Source organism: Schistocerca cancellata, chromosome 2 (genome assembly GCF_023864275.1).
Source record: "Schistocerca cancellata isolate TAMUIC-IGC-003103 chromosome 2, iqSchCanc2.1, whole genome shotgun sequence".
NCBI lineage: Eukaryota > Metazoa > Arthropoda > Insecta > Orthoptera > Acrididae > Schistocerca > Schistocerca cancellata.
This window is the reverse complement of record NC_064627.1, coordinates 908,747,044-908,768,376: the sequence shown is the minus strand read 5'-3', so window position 1 is coordinate 908,768,376 and position 21,333 is coordinate 908,747,044. Positions and strand designations below refer to the sequence as shown.

The 21,333-nt window shown below is 44.6% G+C and overlaps 1 protein-coding gene across 1 annotated transcript in view; it reads left to right on the top strand.

The window, feature by feature from the left end:
* Positions 1–21,333, top strand: part of LOC126162841 (cytochrome b5 reductase 4) — a 305,369-nt gene that overhangs the window by 16,457 nt on the left and 267,579 nt on the right. Inside the window, exon 2 of the mRNA XM_049919604.1 lies at positions 15,239–15,472. Coding sequence (XP_049775561.1) covers positions 15,406–15,472 — 67 coding nt within the window. The 5' untranslated portion in view covers positions 15,239–15,405. The remainder of the gene's footprint in view (positions 1–15,238; positions 15,473–21,333) is intronic.

Here is a 21,333-nt window from a genome sequence, read left to right as displayed (position 1 = left end):
TCCTAAATTTTCCCGAACATTTTTGTACTTCCTTCTTTCATCAGTCAGCCGAAATATTTCTTCTGTTACCCATGGTTTCTTCTCAGTTACCTTGTTTGTAACTATGTTTTTCTTTCCAACTTCTGCGACTGCCCTTCTCAAAGTCATCCATTCCTGTTCAACTGAAGTGCCTACTCAGCTGTTCCTTAGAAAACTTAGTGTCTCTCTTTGTGCCTTAGTACATCCTTATAACACTTCTTTTCACATTGATTCTTCCTGGCTTGTCTCTTGAACTTCAGCCTACTCTTCATCACTACCACATTGTGATCTGAATTTATATGTGCTCCTGTATATGCTCTTACAATCCAGTATCTGATTTCAGAATCTCTGCCATACCATGCTGTAATCTAACTTAAATCTTCTCGTATCTCCTGGCCTTTTCCAAGTATAGCTCCTCCTCTTGTGATGGAGCTTACGGGTGCTCAGTGGCAAAGTTATCAGTGTCTTCTTGTCATTATTGAACAGAGTATTAGCTATTACTAGCTGCAATTTATTGCAGAACTCAATTCGTTTTTCTTCTTTCTCATGCCAAATACCAAGCCCATATTCTCCTGTAGCCCTTTCTTCTATTCCTTCCCTTACAACTGCATTCTAGCCCTCATGATTATTAGATAGCCAGCCGCAGTGGTCTAGCGGTTCTAGGCGCTCAGTCCGGAGCCGCGTGACTGCTACGGTCGCAGGTTCGAATCCTGCCTCGGGCATGGATGTGTGTGATGTCCTTAGGTTAGTTAGGTTTAAGTAGTTCTAAGTTCTAGGGGACTGATGACCATAGATGTTAAGTCCCATAGTGCTCAGAGCCATTTTTTGATTATTAGCTTTTCATCTCCCTTTATGTACTGAATTACCCATTCAGTATCCTCACATACTTTTTCTCTCTCTTCAGCTTGTGACATTGATAAGTGTACCTGAACTACCATTGTTGGTGTTGGTTGGCTGTCAGTTCTGATGAGAACAACCCTGTCACTAAACTGTTCACAGCATCTCACTCTCTGACCCACCTTCCTATTCATAATGAACAGAACACCCGTTGTACCATTTTCAGCTGCTGTTGATATTACTCTACATTCGTCTGACCAGAAATCCTTATCTTCCTTCCACTCCACTCCGTTGACTATCACTATATCTAGCTTGAGCCTTAGCATTTCTCTTCTCTTATTTTCTAGCTTCCCTACCATGTTCAAACTTCTGGCATTCTGTGCCCCAACTCGTAGAAAGATATCCTTTCATTGCTTATTCAGTATTCAGTCTTCAGGAGCAGTATATATAGTTTTAATCATTACCAAAGTCAATGCTTCCCACAATACTAATAACTTCTTGTACCAACTTATATAGGGGATCATTCAGCCTACACACTTAAAGTATATGGGAGAAAATACTTAATGTGTGCTGTACTAAGATACCGTGGAAGGTAATCCACATATAACTATGTGCCGAGTGTTGATTTACGGCATTGACGAAGGTTTTAATAAATGTGATGGACAGAGCTTTCAGTTTATTTTCATTTGTTTCATTCTCTGTGGAGGGAACTGTGTAGTGGTTCTGCCTGGTTTATTTTATTTGTTTGTTGTCCTCGGTGTCGACGTACTGCGTTTCTACACTGCTGAAAAATGGGATGTGTAATTTGGACGTTGACTAGAGTAAATAATTTGGCCAACAGGTGCACAGTTGTGTATCACAGTCTTTTACTTTCACTTTTCGCAACCCCCCAATAATAAACAGTTATATATAGCCAGTGCACTATTGGTCAACTTTTGATAAGCCTCATTACTAGTTTGCATGTGAACCTACACGTACTGCTACTATAGTTTACTGTTAAACATCTACGGGCAGTAGAAACATATCCACAAAGTTCACAGTTCTTTTAGAATAATCAGGTATTTATGGAAACACACACTGTCATTGCATTAACACATGGCCTATTGGTGTAACACTTATTTCACTGTTAAGTTGATACATTGTTGTCATTCTAACCAACACAGGTTCCTCATCTGGAACTCTACCATGGACTGACTGACTCGTGACCATAAATCAGCCCCTTCTATGTCATCACAATAATAGGTGCTGAAACTACACTTTGTTTGAAGTTTTATTTACAGAAATTGCAATTAAAACTTAACTCATTAAATTAACTGACTACATTGAAAAATTACATCTTTTTAACGGTTTCTTTTACTACAAGGGTTAAGCCGAATTATTTGTTTACATCATGAAATTAAGAAATTTAATTACCTAAACAATACTTTTGACAAAACTTAATTACATCAGATTTAATTAAGGTCTGGCTTTGCCAACTGTGGACCCGGGGGTTAGAATAGGCCCGAGGTATTCCTGCCTATCATAAGAGGCGACTAAAAGGAGTCTCTCACCTTTCGACCTTTATGTGATGGTCCCCTGTAGGGTTTGATCCCCATTTTTCAAAATTTTCCCGAAGAGTGATCCAATTGGGGAAGGGTGCCTTATGTGGTGCATCGTGTCCATCATGTATTGAGATCTTTAGCCCACTTTCTAGTCGCGGCATTGCACGCCCACTCATCCTTCATCTCTTGGGCGAGGACACCTTCCTGGGTGCATTTTCCTCCATCCACTATGCAGAGTCTTTTCTGCACTGACGATGACCATGGAATTCTTTGCACCTCATATCCAGTACAGTAGCCAGTCCGTTGTGATGGGGCCACCATGTACCCTGTTGGTTGTAGCCCCCTGACTACACAGGGATCACTCTGCTGATTCTTGTCCATTAACTCCCCGTGTATGCCAAGGAGTAGATGCCCATCACCCATGGGCATTGGGACTCCCACCAGTGGCCATCCTGCCAGGTGGCCTTTGCTGCGGCTGGGTGGTGCCCGTGGGGAGTGCCCATGGTTGGAGTGGGTGGCATCAGGGCAGATTACATGCGATGAAGCGTACCATGTCATCACTTGCTGGCGATCAAACACCAGAAGTCTCTAAGTATTGCAAGTCTCAGTACAATGCAAGGAAGTATGATCCTAAATCGTTCCCCTCCGTGGCCACACCAGGGGAGGAATGCCAGGCTAAGGATGGCAGTGAACCTTATTCGCCCCAATACCTCATATGTACAAGAGCTGATGGGGGGATTTCTTTGTCGCGATGAAGCCTCAGTTCCTTGTGGAGCAGTTAGAGGACAAGTTCGGGGAGGTGGAGGGCTTGTTCAAAATGCAGTCAGGGTCAGTCTTGATAAAAATGGCATCCTCTGACCAGTCACAGGCATTACTCGCTTGTGACAAGCTGGGGGATGTTTCCTTTACCACCATGCCTCATAAGAGCCTAAATATGGCCCAGGGTATTATATTCCACAGGAACCTTCTTTTGCAGTATGATGACAAGCTGCGCCAACTTAGAGCAACGAGGAGTTCATTTCATCCGGCACATCCATTGGGATCCGAGGGATAATCAGGTTGCCACCAGTGCCTTCATCTTGGCATTCGAGGGTGACATTACCTGAGAAGGTCAAGGTGATGGTCTGCCGCTGTGATGTCAAGCCATATATCCCTCTCCCAACATGGTGCTTTAAATGCTGGAAGTTCGACCATATGTCTTCCCGCTGTACTTCCAGCATCACATGTCGAGATTGTGGATGTCCATCCCATCCCAATACTTCATGTGCAAGCCTCCCATCTGTGTCAACGGTGGAGAGCATCATTCCCCTTGCTCACTAGACTGCGGGATTTTACATCAAAACAGGAAAATCATGGAATGCAAGACCCTGGACCAACTGATCTACACTGAAGCTAAGAGGAAATTTGAGCACCTACATCTTGTGGCTATGACCTACTCTTATGCCATCGCTATGAGAACAGTTGTAGCTCCATCAGTTCTGCGAGTTCTAGTCAGCTCTCGAGGCTGGAAGACTACACTTGCCCCTTGATAGTGGGGGGCACTTCCCTCCTTGTTGCTCCCGTACCACCTACCTAGGGAGCACTATCCCCCCAATCATCAGGGACACCAGTCCCCACTTCTTGGCCAGAGAAGCATAAGTCTTCTTTGGCTCCACTTGCTAGGAAGGGTTCCCTTGGGACACTCCCTTCCCAGGTTTCTGGTAATGGGAAAGATGACACCCGCCAGTGGCTGAAGTGCCCAAAAGCAGCTGGTCAGAGGGCTTCACGATCATCCTCTGCCCCGGAGATGGAATCAGTGAATCCTTCCCAGCCAGGGAAACCCAAGGAACAGCAAGAGAAATCCAGAAAGAACCCCCCCCCCCCCCCCCAAATCCAAAGGAATTGCGGTGGCACTCACACCACCACCGCCTACAAGCTTTGTGTTTGAGTATGAGGTGAAGATTCTGGCATCTGCTGAGGACCTAGATCTCGCCAGAGCCTCAGACACAATGGATATAGCCTGTTCAGGAAATAAGTCTGTGGCAGCAGGTGACCCTGAGGCATAGACTGCCTCATTGAGTGTTTCATGCCTTCTCAGTCTCACGATCATGTCGTCCTGTAGTGGAATTGCTGCAGTTTTTTCCACTACCTGGCAGAGCCTCGGCAACTGTTAAGCTTTACGCCTGCTTTCTGCATTGCCGTCCAGGAAACCTGGTTCCCGGCATTGTGGACCCCTGCACTTCACAGCTACAGGGGATATTACAAGAACTGTAGTGAATATAATAGTGTGTCAGGTGAAGTTTGCGTTTATGTCCTGAACTCAGTATGTAGTGAACCTGTTTCCCTTCAAACTCCTCTTGAAACTATGGCTGTCAGGATACGGATGACACAGGAAATAACTGTCTGCAATGTATATCTCCCTCCAGATGGTGCGGTACCCCTGAATGTATTGGCTGCACTGATTGATCAACTCCCTAAACCTTTCTTACTTTTGGGAGATTTTAACGCCCATGACCCCTTGTGGGTTAGCACCATGCTTACTGGCCGTGGCAGAGATGTTGAAAATTTACTGTCCCAACTCGACCTCGATCTCTGCCTCTGCCTCTGCCTCTTAAATACTGGGACTGCCACACATTTCAGTCTGTCTCATGGTAATTACTCAGCCATTGATTTATCAATTTGCAGCCCAGGACTTCTCCCATTTATCCACTGGAGACCATATGATGACCTGTGTGGTAGTGACCACTTCCCCATCTTTCTGTCTCTCCACCGGCGTCATGTCCACAGATGCCTACCCAGATGGGCTTCAAACAAGGCAGACTGGGTAGCCTTCACCTCTGCTTTCACCACTGAATCTTCCCCATATGGTGCCATCGATGTTGTGATTGAGCAGGTCACTACAACTATCATTTCTGCAGCAGAAAACGCAATCCCTCATTCTCTAGGGTGCCCCCCCCCAGCAAAAGACAGTCCCTTGGTGGTCGCCGGAAGTCGCTGAGGCAAGCAATACAGTGTCATAAGTGGCACCCTTCAATAGAGCACCTAATAGCCTTCAAGTAGCTCCGTGCCCTCATTCGACTGCTTATAAAATGACGGGGTACCAGACCCCAACAGGTGTCCCTGGCATTAACATCAATGGTATGTCCTCTACTGAAGCAGGCACGATTGCTGAGCACTTTGCTGAGCACTTTGCTGAGCACTTTGCTGAGCACTTTGCTGAGCACTTTGCTGAGCACTTTGCTGAGCACTTTGCTGAGCACTTTGCTGAGCACTTTGCTGAGCACTTTGCTGAGCACTTTGCTGAGCACTTTGCTGAGCACTTTGCTGAGCACTTTGCTGAGCACTTTGCTGAGCACTTTGCTGAGCGCTTTGCTGAGCGCTTTGCTGAGCACTTTGCTGAGCACTTTGCTGAGCACTTTGCTGAGCACTTTGCTGAGCACTTTGCTGAGCACTTTGCTGAGCACTTTGCTGTAGTTTCTGCATCGGAGAACTACCCCCCAGCCTTTCGCACCCTCAAATGGCAGATTGAAAAGAAAGTCCTCTGGTTTACTACACACCACAGTGAACCCTATAACGTCCCCATTACAGAGTGGGAGGTCCTCAGCGCCCTTGCACATTGCCCCAATGCAGCTCCTGGGCCGGATCGGATCCACAGTCAGATGATTAAACATCTCTCGTCTAACTACAAGCGACGTGTCCTTGTCATATTCATCCGGATCTGGTGCTATGGCATCTTTCCATTGCAGTGGTGGGAGAGCTCCATTATTCTGGTGCTAAAACCTGGTAAAATTCAGCTTGATGTGGATAACTATCGGCCCATCAGCCTCACCAACGTTCTCTGTAAGCTGCTGGAACGTATGGTGTGTCGGCAGTTGGGTTGGGTCCTGGAGTCATGTGGCCTACTGGCTCCATGTCAGGACAGCTTCCGCCAGGGTCGCTCTACCATTGATAGTCGCTGTACCACTGATAATCTTGTGTCCCTAGATTCTGCCATCTGAACGGACTTTTCCAGATGCCAACACCTGGTTGCCGTCTTTTTTGACTTACGTAAAGCATACGACATGACTTGGCAACATCATATCCTTTGCCACATTGTATGAGTGGGGTCTCCCAATTTTTATCCAAAACTTCTTGTTGCTCCATACTTTCCGTGTCCAAGTTGTGCCTCCCATAGTCCCCCCTCCCCGTATTCAGGAGAATGGCGTTCTGCAAGGCTCCGTATTGAGTGTATCTCCATTTTTATTGGCCATTAATGGCCTAGCAGCAGCTGTAGGGCCATAGGTCTCCCCTTCTCTGTATGCAGATGACTTATGCATTTCGTATTGCTCCTCCAGTACTGGTGTTGCTGAGCGGAGCCTACAGGGAGTCATTCACAAGGCTCAGTCATGGGCTCTAGCCCACAGTTTCCAGTTTTCAGCTGCGAAGTCATGTGTCATGCACTTCTGTCGGCATCGTACCATTCATCCGGAACCAGAACTTTATCTTAATGATGATCCACACACTGTAGTGGAGACCTAGCGATTCTTAGGACTGGGTTTTGACACCCGATTAACTTGGCTACCTCACCTTCATCAGCTTAAGCAAAAGTGCTGGCAGCTCCTCCATGCCCTCCACTGCCTGAGCAATGCCAACTGGGGTGCAGATTTGCACCACGCTGCTGCAGCTCGACAGAGCCCTTGTTCAATCTCGCCTTGGCTATGGGAGTTTGGTTTATGGTTCAGCGGCGCCCTCAGCATTGCGTTTACTCGACTCAGTGCACCACTGTGGCATTCGCCTAGCGATGGGAGCTTTTAGGATGAGGCTGGAGTTCCTCCATTGTGGATCCAGCATGCATAACTGCTCGCCAGTTATGTTGCACACATTCGTAGTTCTCCTGAGCATCCGAATTGCCATCTCCTTTTCCCACCTGCAGCAGTTCATCTCCTGCATTGGCAGCCCAGGTCAGGGCTCATGATTGCGGTTCATGTGCAATCCCTTCTCTCCAAACTGGAGTCCTTCCCTTTACCACCTCTGCTTGAGGTTCATTCACATACACCTCCATGGTGTACACCTTGGCCGAAGCTTTGTCTGGACCTTCTGCATGACCCTAAGGACTCCGTTAACCCCACCGCTCTCCACTGTCTCTTCCTCTTGATTCTTGACATGTTCCATGGCTCTGAAGTTGTTTACACCTATGGCTCAATGGCTGATAATACTGTTGGCTTCGCCTATGTCCACAGAGGTGATATTGAACAGGTACATCCATTCCTATTCTGGTGAGTCGTTCCTTCTCTGTTCTGACTCCTTGAGCAGCTTACAAGCTATCAACCAGTGTTACCTTCGCCATCCTTTGGTAGCGAACATCCAGAAGTCCAGCTCTGCCCTGGAACAGTCGGGTCATTCAGTGGTGTTTGTGTGGACCCCAGGACACTTCAGAATCCCGGCCAACAAACCTGATGACAGGCTGACCACACGGACTACGCGGAAACTGCTCCTGGAGATGGGCATCTCTGAAACTGACCTGTGTTCTTGTCTTACACCACAAGGTTTTTCGGTTTTGGGAGACGGAGTGGCATAACAGTATGCACAACAAATTGCGTGTTATTAAGGAGACTGTGAATGTGTGGAAGTCTTCCCTGTGGGCTTCTCACAGGGAATCAGTTGTCCTTTGTTGGCTCCTCATTGGCCATACGTGGCTCACACATGGTTACCTCCTCCGTCGCGATGACCCACCTCAGTGTCGCTGTGGCTCCCAAATGACTTGCTGGACTGCCCACTTTCAGCCACTCTGCGGCTGACTTTTAGCTTTCCCAGCACCGTACCTTCGGTGTTGGGCACCAATGCCTCAACAGCAGCTTTAGTTTACATTTTATTCATGAGGGCGGGTTTTATCATTTGATCTGAGTTGTATCGCATGTACTTCGTCCCTCTGTGTCCTCCACCCTAGGGCTTTTAGGGTGGAGGTTTTAATGTGTTGCAGAGTGGCAGGCTTCTCTCATTTTATTCTCATGGTCAGCCAGCCATGGTAATCTGCTTTCTTTTTTTGAATCTCTTCTCCCTGTTTCTTGCGTCTCTCTCTGGTTTTCTTGTCCTGTTTTGTCCATTGTAAAGTTTGTTGTCCTTCTTTCGAATAGAGCCAAATAAATACTTTAAGAATACTATTAGTTGTTCCTCCAAATGCTTATAATTATTACAGAATTTATATTTATTTATATGTCAACAGTAGAATGTAAGTTATGAAACAATTACTGATTTCACCCTATAACAAACGATACTAACTAGAAATAGTCAAAATAAATTAGAAAATCAATTACATACCTAAAACCAAGCACAAAATTAGATCTGGTTTTGTACTCTTTAAAACTAAGGGCCAATCTTTCTCTTTTATTGAAATGCAGATTATACTCATGTTTGTTAATGGTAATCAGTTAAAATCGAAGAAACGAATTTAAGGAAGCAGATGGCAAAACAAGAGGGGAATTAAAAATATGCCAGCTTGCTTCATCACAACTGTTCTAGGTTGTAGGTGTTGCAGCAATTACTCAAGCAGTTCATACTTCATTCTTATTACTCTGTTGTAAACAAACACAAAAGTGCCCTTAACTCACCTGAGTAACTTTTGCCACTGTTTCTTAAAAGCTATGTTTCTGTTCAGTGTGCATTTTGTTGTTATTTTACGAGCCACTTTAAATCTCCTCATAAAATAAGATATCCTGTATCAGTTGTCAATCTCACTTTATTCTCACAATTATTTCAGTTAACTTCCGTACGGTGCAAGGAAACACTAGCTTCAATGTGTTGCTATAACTGTAATGGAGGAACTAAATTTTCTTTCATAGTATTTATCTTGCTGATGCTCTCATTCCAGATTGTGCCCAAGTGAACCAACTTAATATATTTGGTTTAACCCTTTTTTGAGTGCATTTTTTGTAGCAACTCAATGAAGATAATTATATGGGTATTGTGCTAGACTTGTGATCAGTTGACTGTTTACTTTTTTAAAATTTTATTTTTGTGGTTTAGGACCACAAACTATGATGGTACATACAGTGAGATGACAAAAGTCATGGGATAATGATATGAAGATTGAGGTAGTATCATGTACACGAGGTATAAAAGGACACTGGATTGGCAGAGCTGTCATTTGCACACAGATGATTCACATGAAATGGTTTCCGACATGATTATGACCGCAAGATGGGAATGAAAAGACTTTGAATGTGGAGTGGTAGTCAGACCTAGATGCATGGGACATTCCATTTCAGAAATCATTAGGGAATTCAATATTCAGAAATCCGCAGTGTCAAGAATGTGTTGAGATTACATTTCAAGCAGTACCTCTCACCACGAACAATGCAGCGTCCGATGGCCTTCACTTAACAACCGAGAGCAGCGGTGTTTGTGTAGAGTTGTAACTGCTAACAGGTAGGTAATACTGTGTGAAATAACCACAAAAATTCATGTGATATGTATGACGACATATCCATTATGACAGTGCAGCAAAATTTGCCATTAATGGGCTGTTACATTAAACGACCGATGAGACTGTCTTTGCAAACAGCACTACATCACCTTCAGCACTATTCCTGTGCTCCTGTAAAGACTTCCTCCATCCCTCCATCCCTCCAGCCAAACACCACCCGAATCTTCCTCTAACTGGAAAGGCTCGAAGAAGTCTGCTAAAGGCAAATGGTCTTCTTCACCAACTCGAAGATCGTATTCGAGGGTGTCGCCACATAGTACCTTAGCCCAGCTGACCTCTGTCTCACCGGTGCACACCACCAACCGTTTTTCAGTGTTGGACTCCACGGACTGACCACAGAAGCAGGCCTATGCTTCTGTGGACCCCATGGAGCAGAATCCTCCTGCCTCTGTGCCCTGTAGTAGCGACTACACACCGGCTGTCGAGTTGAGACCCCTGCATCTCCTCCTCCATATGACTGTCCTCCAATGGAATGTTCATGGCCTTCGGTCCCACAAAGAGGATTTACAGCTGCTTTTAGCATTGCAGCATCCCCTTGTACTCTGCCTTCAGGAAACGAAATTGTGCCCTCGGACAGCTTTTAGCTTTCACATTACTTACCGATTCATTTTGACCTTCCCCTGAGGTCGTCATTCCATCTCGTGGGGGTGTCATGGTGCTCATACGGGGTGACATTCGTAGTCAGCCCATCCCCTTGACTACCCATCATCAAGCTGTTGCAGTACACTTTTTCCTTCCTCCCTTGATATTTTCCCTATGTACCATTTATGTCCCTCCGTCATTCACTGTCACTTCAGCTTATTGTGCAGCTACCTCCTCCATTTCTGCTACTCGTTAACTTCAATGCACATCATCCCCTTTGGGGTTCTCCCAGTACCTGTCAGAGAGGTGCCCTCTTGGCTGATCTTAATGAGCTCAACATCTTCTACCTTAAGACTGGAGCACCCACATTCCTTTCCGACTCCTTGCACACCTATTACCTTCTGGACTTATCATTCTGCACTGCCCTGCTTGCCCATCGTCTTGAGTGGTCCGTTCTTTGTGACACCTACTAAAGTGACCATTTCCTGTATGCTACCCATTTTCTGACCCCTACACCACATAAATGCCAGCTTACTAAGGCTGACCGGTGGCTTTACTCCTCCCTGGGGACCTTCGAAGAACAAGATTTCCCTAGTTGTGATGACCAGGTGGAATATCTCTCAAATGTTATCCTTACTGCTGCAGAACGTTCCGTTCCTTGCACTTTCTCTTTACCACACCGTGTCCCAGTCCCTTGGTGGACTGAGTCATACAAAGACACTATTTGTGCGAAGATGTGCTCTCTGCATTTTAACTGCCATCCTACAATGGTAAACTGCATTCATTACAACCAAACGTGTGCAAAATCTCATTGCATTCTTCGTGATAGCAAAAAAGTGAGCTGGATTTCATTCACTAGTTCTTTTCACAGTTCCATCCTTTCCTCTGTTGTGTGGGCCAACCCCCGACGGTTCTCTAGGACCAAGATCCACTCCTCAATTTCCGGCCTGACAGTAGCAGATGATGTCATCATGGACCCTATTGCTATGTCCAACACCTTAAGCCACCATTTTTGTGGATATTTCGTGCACTTCCCACTATCACCCCCCAGCTTTCCTCCATTGGAAACAGGCGGAGGCAGCTTGGGCTATACCTTTCTCTTCTCAGAATCATGAGTGCTACAATGCCGCCTGTACTACAAGGGATCTAGATCATTCTCGCAGTTCATCCCGATCCTCTGCCCCAGGGCCACACGCCATCCATGTTCAGATGTTGCAGCACCTTTCTCTTGTGGGCAAGCACTTTCTGCTTAACACGTACACCCACATCTGGCAGAGGGCATATTTCCTGGACACTGGCATGAAGCCACCATCATACGCATACCTAAGCCCTGAAAGGACAAAACTGTTCTTTTTAGCTACTGGCCCATCTCTCTTACCAGCTGTGTTTGCAAGGTGATGGAATGTATGATTCATGCCCGGCTTGTATGGTGGCTCGAGTCTCGCCATTTACTAACGAATGCACAGTCTGAATTTCATGCATGGCGTTCTACAGTTGACCATCTCGTATCTTTGTCCACCCTTGTCATGAAGGGTTTTCTGCAGAAATCCCTGACAGTGGCCGTGTTTTTCGATTTGGAGAAGGCCTACGACAGCTGCTGGAGAACTGGTATCCTCCATACTCTTTACATGTGGGGCTTCTGTGGGTGCCTTCCCTGTTTTCTTTGGGCATTTTTATAAGACCGAGTTTTCAGGACGTGTGCGAGTTATGCCTTGTCGGCCACCTTTATCCAGTAAAATGGTGTGCCTGAGGGTTCTGTCCTGAGCGTCATCCTCTTTGCTATAGCCAATAACCCTATGGCCTGTCTCCCACCGGCCATCTCCGGCTTCTTTTTGTTGACGATTTTGCCATCTACTGCAGTTCTCCATGGACTTGTCTCACTGAGCACCACCTTCAGCACTGTCTTGATCATCTTTACTCTTGCAGCATTGACAGTGGGTTTCACTTTTCCACTGACAAAACTATCTTTATGAATTTCTGGTGGTGCAAATGGTTTCTCCCACCATCTCTACATCTTGGACCTGTTGCACTTCCGTTCATTGAAACTACGACTCCTCAATCTCCTGTGTGTCCTCACTGGTACTTCCTGGGGTGCCGATCGAGCTACTCTCCTCCGTTTGTACCGGTCTGTTGTCCATTCAAAACTCGACTATGGGTGCTTTGTTTATGTGTCTGTATGACCATTCCTCATATGCCGCCGTAACACTATCCACCATTGTATCATACATTTGGCCATGGGCGCCTTTTACACCAGCCCAGTTGCGAGTCTGTATGCTGGAGCTGCTGAACTACCACTGTTCTACTGCCGTGGCTTTCTCCTCAGCAGGTATGCATGCCATTTGTCTGCCATACATGGCCACCAATCCTATGCCTCCTCCTTTGATGATTCCTTTGAACACCAGCATGGGGTGCATCCCTCTCCTGTTACCTCCTGGAGTCCGCTTTTGGCACTTGTTCCAGCAGCTTAACTTCACACTACCTGCAACTTTCCCAGTAGATGTGAACCCTTCACCACCTTGGCTGCGTGAAGTGACCCATGTTAACCTTGGCCTTCATTCACATCGTAAGGACACTACTCCAGCCTTGGTATATCACCTCCAGTTTCACAACCTTAGCATGGAACTTTGTGATAGTACCTTTGTATACACTGATGGCTGTCAGACTGACCGTGGGGTCGGGTGTGCCTTCATCATTGGCACTCGTGTCTTTAGATATCGGCTTCTGGCATACTGCTCAGTATTTACAGCCGAGCTCTTCACCTTGTATCAGGCCATGGAGTACATCCAGTGACACAGCATTTCCAACTGTGTCCTCTGATTAGACTCACTCAGTGCTGTTCAAAAGTCTGTGCACGCTGTACACCGCCCATCCCTTAGTGCAGCGGGTCCAGAAAACCTGTGACTTGCTCACTGTTGGTGGAGCCAGTGTCATGTTTCTGTGGGTCACTGGTCATGTCAGTCTGCCAGGAAATGAGGCTGCTGATGCTGCTGCCAATACTGCAGTCCTTGTACCTCAGCCCACAAGTACCTATATTCCCTCTGATGATCTCTGCATTGCCATCTGTCAGGAGGTGGTGTCCCTTTGGCATCGCCAATGGTCCTCCCTTCACAGGAATAAGGTTCGCCTTCTTTAAGCCTCTCCTACTGCCTTGGACAACCTCCTCTTGGCCCTCCCGCTGGGAGGAGATTATTTTAACTCGTCTGCCTTTTTAGCCATCGTCATTTGCTCATTGGCACTGCCTCACCACTTTGTTCACATTGTGCACAAATTTTAACTGTCCACCACTTCCTGCTGGCCTGCCCTCTTTTAACCATTTATGTTCCAGCTTGGGTTTGCCATCTGATTTATCAGCCATTTTAGCGAATGACACGCAGGCTGTCAATCGCTTTTTACTTTGTATCTGCCACAGTGAAGGCCATTTAATTTTTAGTTTTGGACCTCCATTACTGTATGGTGTTTTAGCTCTTTTTCCGCATACCTGTTTTTAGCTGTCTCCTATTCTGTCTATTGGGACTGATGCACAGTCGTTTAACTCCACTCTGTGTTTGTGTTCTCTTGTTGGGTGTGTATGACCCCAGCTGTTTTTTGCGCCCTAAAGCAAAACTAAACAAGCTCTTCCTGGTCCTTGACTGTATCAGTTGGTTGCTAGATTACTGGAAAACTGTGACCTGCTGAGATGAGTCATGGTTTCACTTAGTGAGCTGATGGTAGGGTTCGAGTGGGTGCAGGCTCTACAAAGCCGTGGAACCAAGTTGTTGACAAACCATGTGCAAGCTGGTGGTGGCTCCATAATGGTGCGGGCTGTGTTTACACGGATTGGATTGGGTTTTCTGGTCCAACTGAACCAATCTTTGACTGGAAATGGTTATCTTCAGCTACTTGGAGACCCTTTGCAGCCATTTATGAACTTCATATTCCCAAACAATGATGTCATGTCACTGGGTCACAATTGTTTGTGACTGGTTTGAAGTACATTCTGAACAATTTGAGCAAATTAATCAGTCACCCCGATTGCCCTTCATGGTTTCCATCAGAACATAATCAAGAGGTCAGTTTGTGAGACAATAAAGTATTCTGCAGAAGCAAAGCAATATGTTCCAACAATGGTAGTGATTCCATGACAGTTTTCATACACTTGGTGCAGTGAACTACCACAAGATGCAGGCATATCCAGCGGTGGTAAGACGTATTTCCAAACTCCTTGACATACCCCTAAGTTGGGGGTAAGTACGCTGCCTAAGGACCGCAAGAGACATTACTTTTAGGTAAGTATACTTCTCAAACCCCTTCTAGAAACTACTTTGGTGGTAAGCACACTTCCCAAGAACCCTTAAAGCACCATTATTTGGTTGGATATGGTTGAATATATGCTTCCCACAGCCCTAAGAGCTATATTTCACAACAAACAGAAACTACAGCTGGTGCTGTGGACTACCACTGCCAGGAGCACACAGAAATAGTAACATGTATTCCCATAAATGCAGTGAAGAAATACAATTAGTGGGAAGTATATCCCCTACAGCCCGCAAATGTTCAAAATAGTTGGTCTGGTTACGTTTCTATATCCATTATGGTATGATGTACAATCTAAGTTCTTTAACACACAGAGCTAGGTTAACCTGTAATAAAGACTTTTGTGGAGATTTTTCTAAGTTAAAATTTTATCCTGTACTTCTGAGGGCTCTGAGAGAAACTTTGGGCACAATAACGCCTTTCATAATGTCAAAATGACTTTTGATAATGTCAGAACCAAGAATTATATAAATATTAAGCTTGTATGCAACGTCTCTGTTAAAAACCATTATTATTTTTTTTCCAGAATAAAGAAAATCAGATGTCCTTGATGTGACAAAGCCAGTTTTAATGGATGTCATGTGAGACTGGATTGAGACATGGAATTTCTTCTTTTCTGAATGTGACAAACTTTTAAGTGATTGTGACTATATATTTAAAAAAAGTCCTTGAGGTGCTGAGGTATTTACCATAATGTCTGAGAAAGAAAAGCAACGACTTCCACAGAGCAGCAAGAATGAATCATCAGGGTCAGCAACAGGTAAATTTCTAACATTTTTCTGTAAGAGAACACTGTTTCATGACTCATAGTTTTAGTGTTAGTAGCTCTTTTGACTGTGATGTGACACACTATTGCAGATTTTCAGTAACAGCTTAGTATTGATCTTTGTGTTTTAATGAAAGAATGTGTCATATACCTCTAAAGGTGTGCTTGCACTGTCAGTTTGTACCAGTTTTTTAATTGCAAAGGTCTATATCATGTATTTGATTTTGATAATTACATGTTGCAATCCTATGTCCCCACATTACAAATCACCATGGCAAAAAGGGGTGCTTCCAATTGCACTATGTATGAGGGTTTCTTCTCATTCAGTTCACATGCAGAGATGGGAAGAATGGCTCATTAAATGCCACTGTGCACTGTGTCATTTATCCAATGATTATCATAGTGATACAGGACAGGTCAACAGTTGTACAATGAAAAGCAACCATTCAAAAATATACGTACACACAGCATACTACGTATACTTTATGAGGACAGAACAGGTATTTGGCCATGGTCTTTATGAAGGAACCATCCTAGCATTTGCCTGAAGTGGTTCAGGAAAACCACAGGAAATCTAATCACGATGGAGCAATCAGGTGGAGCAAACTCCATCCTCCCGAATATGTAGTCAGTATCTGAATACCTGCTCTGCCTCATTCATTTGGGCTCTATTGTGAAATTTTCTTTGATTTATACAAATCTTGCTTCAGATTCCTTGTAATAACTTGAATACACCGCATTAATAACATCAATACATACAGTGGAATGTCAATTTTATGTTCTCCGATTATACATTTTTCGTGATTCTATGCCATAAATTCATGGCACCCATGAAAAACCATAAGATTAAGGCCAAAAATTCCCTGATTTTAAGTTTCTCCCTAGTAAGGTTTACCTCGATGCTACATTCTTACTGAAGTCTCGTTTGACTTCATCCTGTCGTCTTCCTATTGATATTTGATGTGACTGAATGAGCTAGAAGTGGCACAGAAAACAGGTGGTTTGCATCATGAAGTTAAGGGAATATTTTAGGCCGTTGTAGAGAGGGGAGACATGAGAGAGAGGAAATGCTGATGTAATCCACGATCTGTGTTACCAACACAACTTGCAACACATAGCTTCATCGCGTGATCATGATAAAACCACTGCTAGGTTGTGGCAGCAATGGAAAAACAGGACAGTTGACAGTGTCCCAGAGTGAGCCAGTATGTGGTGAAGGTGCCCAGCTGCCACCTTTTTTTGTGCGACTTGTAACTCAGTCTCATCTTTTTGCATGGATTTCCGATGTACTGTATTCAGCAGCAATATTGATCATCAACCTTTTAAATTCAAACATCGAATCTCGAAGAATATGCTGGGTCAGAATCGAGGAAATGTCAGCCATTTCCAGCTAGTGAGCTCTTATTGGCTGGCGACTTGTTACATCATCCAATGGCCAGTGAAGAGACCTCACCACACTAACACACACAAAATGAGCTTGCCTGCTGGATTTGTGGAGAGGGGGAGTGGCTCTTCAATGATGGGAGTGCATCAGGGGTAAAAGTATTTTGTGAAGTGCTGAAAATCCACTTTTCGTGTAGATCATGTGCTGTGGCAGAGATGTCGCAGAGAAATAGAGCAAGGGTAAAGCGACAACACATTTTAAAGACTTTAGTGTTCAAATGTGACATGATACAGTTGCAACAACTACATACACTACTCATTTATATACTTTGCACCACACACAGTAGATCGTAAAGATTGGCAGCAGTTACAGAAGACATGAAGTGAAACTTTAGTGTCTGAGCTTTCTTCTAAATGTACATTTTACACAGTATACAGAAATTCACTGAGCTGACTTCTAATAAGCTTCTAACATCAATTGGGGAAGTAAACTCATTTTTCGCATCTCTGTTTCTCTCATCAAGCATAGAATAACACAGTGATAGGGTGCACACTTGCCTTTCTGTACCAGCCAAACTCACTTTGTTTAGCTTACTACATAGTAAGTTTGCAGACCTTACCCTAAAAAACATTCAAAATTCCTAAAGTACAGGAGGATAAAGTACAAACAGGCACAGAAGCTATAAACTGAAGTTGGTGCAAGAATTTCATTCTCCTCCTCCTAGGTAGCAATTTTACCAATGCTTGTAACATCAACTGACATAACCAGATTGCAAATCCATAAGCAAACAAGAAAGAAGTTTCAAAGTATTATGTCATATAATAGACTTACTAGGAAAAAATGTGGATTTTGTCATTAGTAAAACAGGGGTACGTAACCAGTTAATCCATTTCCCAACACTAGTACCATAAATTATACTTTACAACACCCAAGTTTGATGGTTCTTTCATTTTTTGTTCACCTCAAAAATAGTAAAAAATTGATAGCCTACATGGTAAAATAAGTTGAAAACTGTGAAACACAGTGAAAACTGCTGAATTACATCATCTCAGATGTTTGTAACAGATTGGATGTTTGTTTTCCACCTGCATCCAATAGCTGTATAGCATGGTGATGTTATGCTAGTGCTGTGGCTTATAGCATAATAAATAGTGAGCTTACTTGGTGGCTTGTTCCAAAGTACAGCTGATACGGTTGGTGTATAGTAAATGGAATGACCGCAGCTTCCACTTAGGTTTAATTTGTATAGTTTACCTGGTATGCCCTTCACTATTGTGTGTTAATTTTACTTACAGTGGTTCTGCTCGTAGCCTGTTGACAGAATCTGGAATGTATCATGCTTCTACCAACTGCAGCCGATGTAGACTACTCCATTTGCTATGTGCAGCACCACAATTAACAGGACATGTTCAGTGAACAGTTACTGGTATAAAAAGTTCCACGTGTGAAGGAAAACTTGTGCATATATATGTGCTTTCACGAAACCTGAACAAAATTTACAAGCAATACATTAGAGGTCACTGCTCTCAAGTCACCAGAGTATGCTGCACTGCCATTGGCTACAGACGGAAAACACCTCCCTCCCTCCCTCCCTCCCTCCCTCCCATTTTAGATTCCAATGCCTTTCACTGCTGTAGTTGACAGTATTTGGTTTAATTAATCATGTTCATCAATTTTTCTGAGCACAAAGGAAAGATTTCACATAAATTCATGTTTTGATGTGCAATTTGTGGTCGTAGCACATCGGAAAATAGCTCAATTACCTTATACCCAGATACCAATTCCAGCCTTTTGATGAGTTTTTACTTGCTGTTATACAATTGTGAATTTTTAAGAACTGATGAAATATATTACAACAAATTATTGTATAAATATTGTATTGTACATTTAATTTCCTGCATTTACAAAGATTTTATACACTGTATTGGAGAGGATTACGATCTTTAATCATATATGACAGTTACATATGTTTCTGCTCCGCTTTGGGGTTATAATGTTTTCCTCATAGTGCATTTTTCTCTGTTTTGTGTTTTTTAAGTCTGTATCATACGAAATGGTAAAATAGGGATTTCACTGTCCAGTCTGCTTGGAAAATGGATCCAGAAAAATCCAAAGTAGGAAATAGGGAACCAGACATATAGTACTGCAGTCTTGGTTTTCAGGATGGCAGTTATCTCAGTGGGAGGAGGTGAAACTGCTGGTCAAGACAGTGGTTGAGCTCTTCAAGACTACAGAGGTATCAGTTTGAGCGCCAGTGCTTCATAAGGATATCCCCCCCAGGAGGCTTGCCACTCTTTGGCACGTTCGTGCTTGGCTGCCATGGGGTCCCAGTCTTCGCAGCATCTATTCCCTTCCATGCTGAATGTCTATCCTCGTGCTATTCTTTTTCTGTTTCCCATGGGGAACATGTCTGGGGTGTTATTGGGAATGTTCCACATTGTCTGTCACTGACATAAGAACAGTCTCACTGCTGTTTTTCATTCCAGTTTCCTTTCTTTGTTTCCCTTCTCCTCTCATTCCTCCACTTCGGCGTTTGAGGTTCCTCTTTTTCTTCTTCCTCCCTGCACTCTTCTGAAGGCTGGCTGATGCGTATGACATGTAACAGGTGACTGGGTAACGCGTAATTCCCAGCCCTGGGTCGATAGGTAGGGTTCACACGTACCCCCTGGTACAGGCCAGGCCAAGGGAGGGGTGATTGCCTGAGTTGTAACCTTCCCAAATTGCTGATTGGTCCTTCCATCAGGTATTCAGGAGGTGTGGTCTGAGGTGTGAACAATCACGTAAGGCGGGTGTGCCCTCTTGTGAAGGAGCCACCCAGTTGGAAGGAGTGCACCATCAGAGCTGCTGCCAATCATGGGGCATTTTCTTGCAATGAGCCAATCATCTTCACAATCAACATCTACAAAACATAAATGGAATGAGGCTACTGATTCAAAGACCCTTCCAGCTGCACCACAGTTCCTCATGATTTCACATAATGAAGACAGTCAGTCCTTCACAACTGTAAATATGTTTATTATTCAGAAAGGTGTTGGTGCCGTTGCCAGCCCTGTGAAATCCTGCTCTCGTTTATGGAATAGCACTTTGCTTTTGGAGACTACCTTTGATTCTCAAGCACAACAACTGCTTGCCACCTCGCTTCTCCACAGCTATCCTGTTTGTTACGAGGCCCTTAGAACTCTGAATTCCTCCTGCGCTGTTATTTACACTAGGCTGCTCAACAGTCTGACTGAGGCCGACATCCTGTCTTACCTCTCTGATGAGGGTGTCATTGCCATCCATCAGGTGATGAGGAAGGTAGATTCCTCCTTAGTGCCCACCCGCACTCTTTTTCTCACCTTTGATAGATTGGTGCTTCCGTCCAAGATCAAAGCAGGCTATGAAATTATCACAGTCCAGCTGTACATTCTGAACCCGATGCGGTCCTACCAGTGTCATCGCTTCAGCCACACTATAATGTCTTGTCGACACCCAGCCAAATGTGTAACCTGTGGTATGGATGTGCATGAGGGAGATTGTCCGCCTCCTTCTCCCTGCTGTATCAACTGCAGTGGTGGCCATGCCACCTCTTGGGATTGTCCCATGTATCTTGATGAGCGGGCTGTCCAGGAGATCCGGATAAAGGAAAAAGTGCCTTACCCAGTCGCTCTCAAGTTTTTGGCTAGTCTCAAACCCTGCATTCTCCCATCTGGCACTTACAGTTCTGTTCTTGTTATCTATCACTCCACAAAGGACTTGACCATGCGGACATACAACATCAAATTCAGCTCTGGGGTTGAAACATCACTCAGTGTCAAGGTATTGTCGCCATCCCTCTGTTGAGCTTTGCAAAAAGCCATCAAATTCTTGCCTCAAGAGGCGAAGCCACCAGCTACACAACTGTAGGCCGGAAAGGATAGGAAGAGTATTCTTGTGAACACTTCTACATTCCTCCAGCCAAACAACACCTGAGTGTTCCTCTACTAACCAGAAAGGATTGAAGAAGTCCAACAAAGGTAAATGGTCTTTTCCTTCACTGACTCAAAGATCCTCTTCGACTGCATAACCACATGATACTTTAGCTCAGCCCACTTCCATGTCGCTGGTGCGCACCACTAACTTTTTCTGCATTGGACTCCACAGACAAACAGCACAAGCAAGCTGATACTTCTGTGGACTTCATGGAACAGAATCATCCTGCTTCTGTGCTCTGTAGCAGCAAGTCTTTGCAGGCTGTCACTCGGCAGCCACCAAGGTGAAACTCCCTTTGCTTCTTCATCATCATCATCTCTCTCCTCCAATGGGACATTCATGGCTTTCAGTCCCACAGAGGATTTATGGCTGCTTTTAGCATCACAGCGACCCCTTACACTCTGCCATCAGGAAACAAAATTGTGTCCTCACGACCATTTGAGCTTTCACATTTCTTCCCGGTTCGTTTTGATCTTCCACCTGGCATTCCATCTCATGGGGGCGTCATAGTGCTTATACA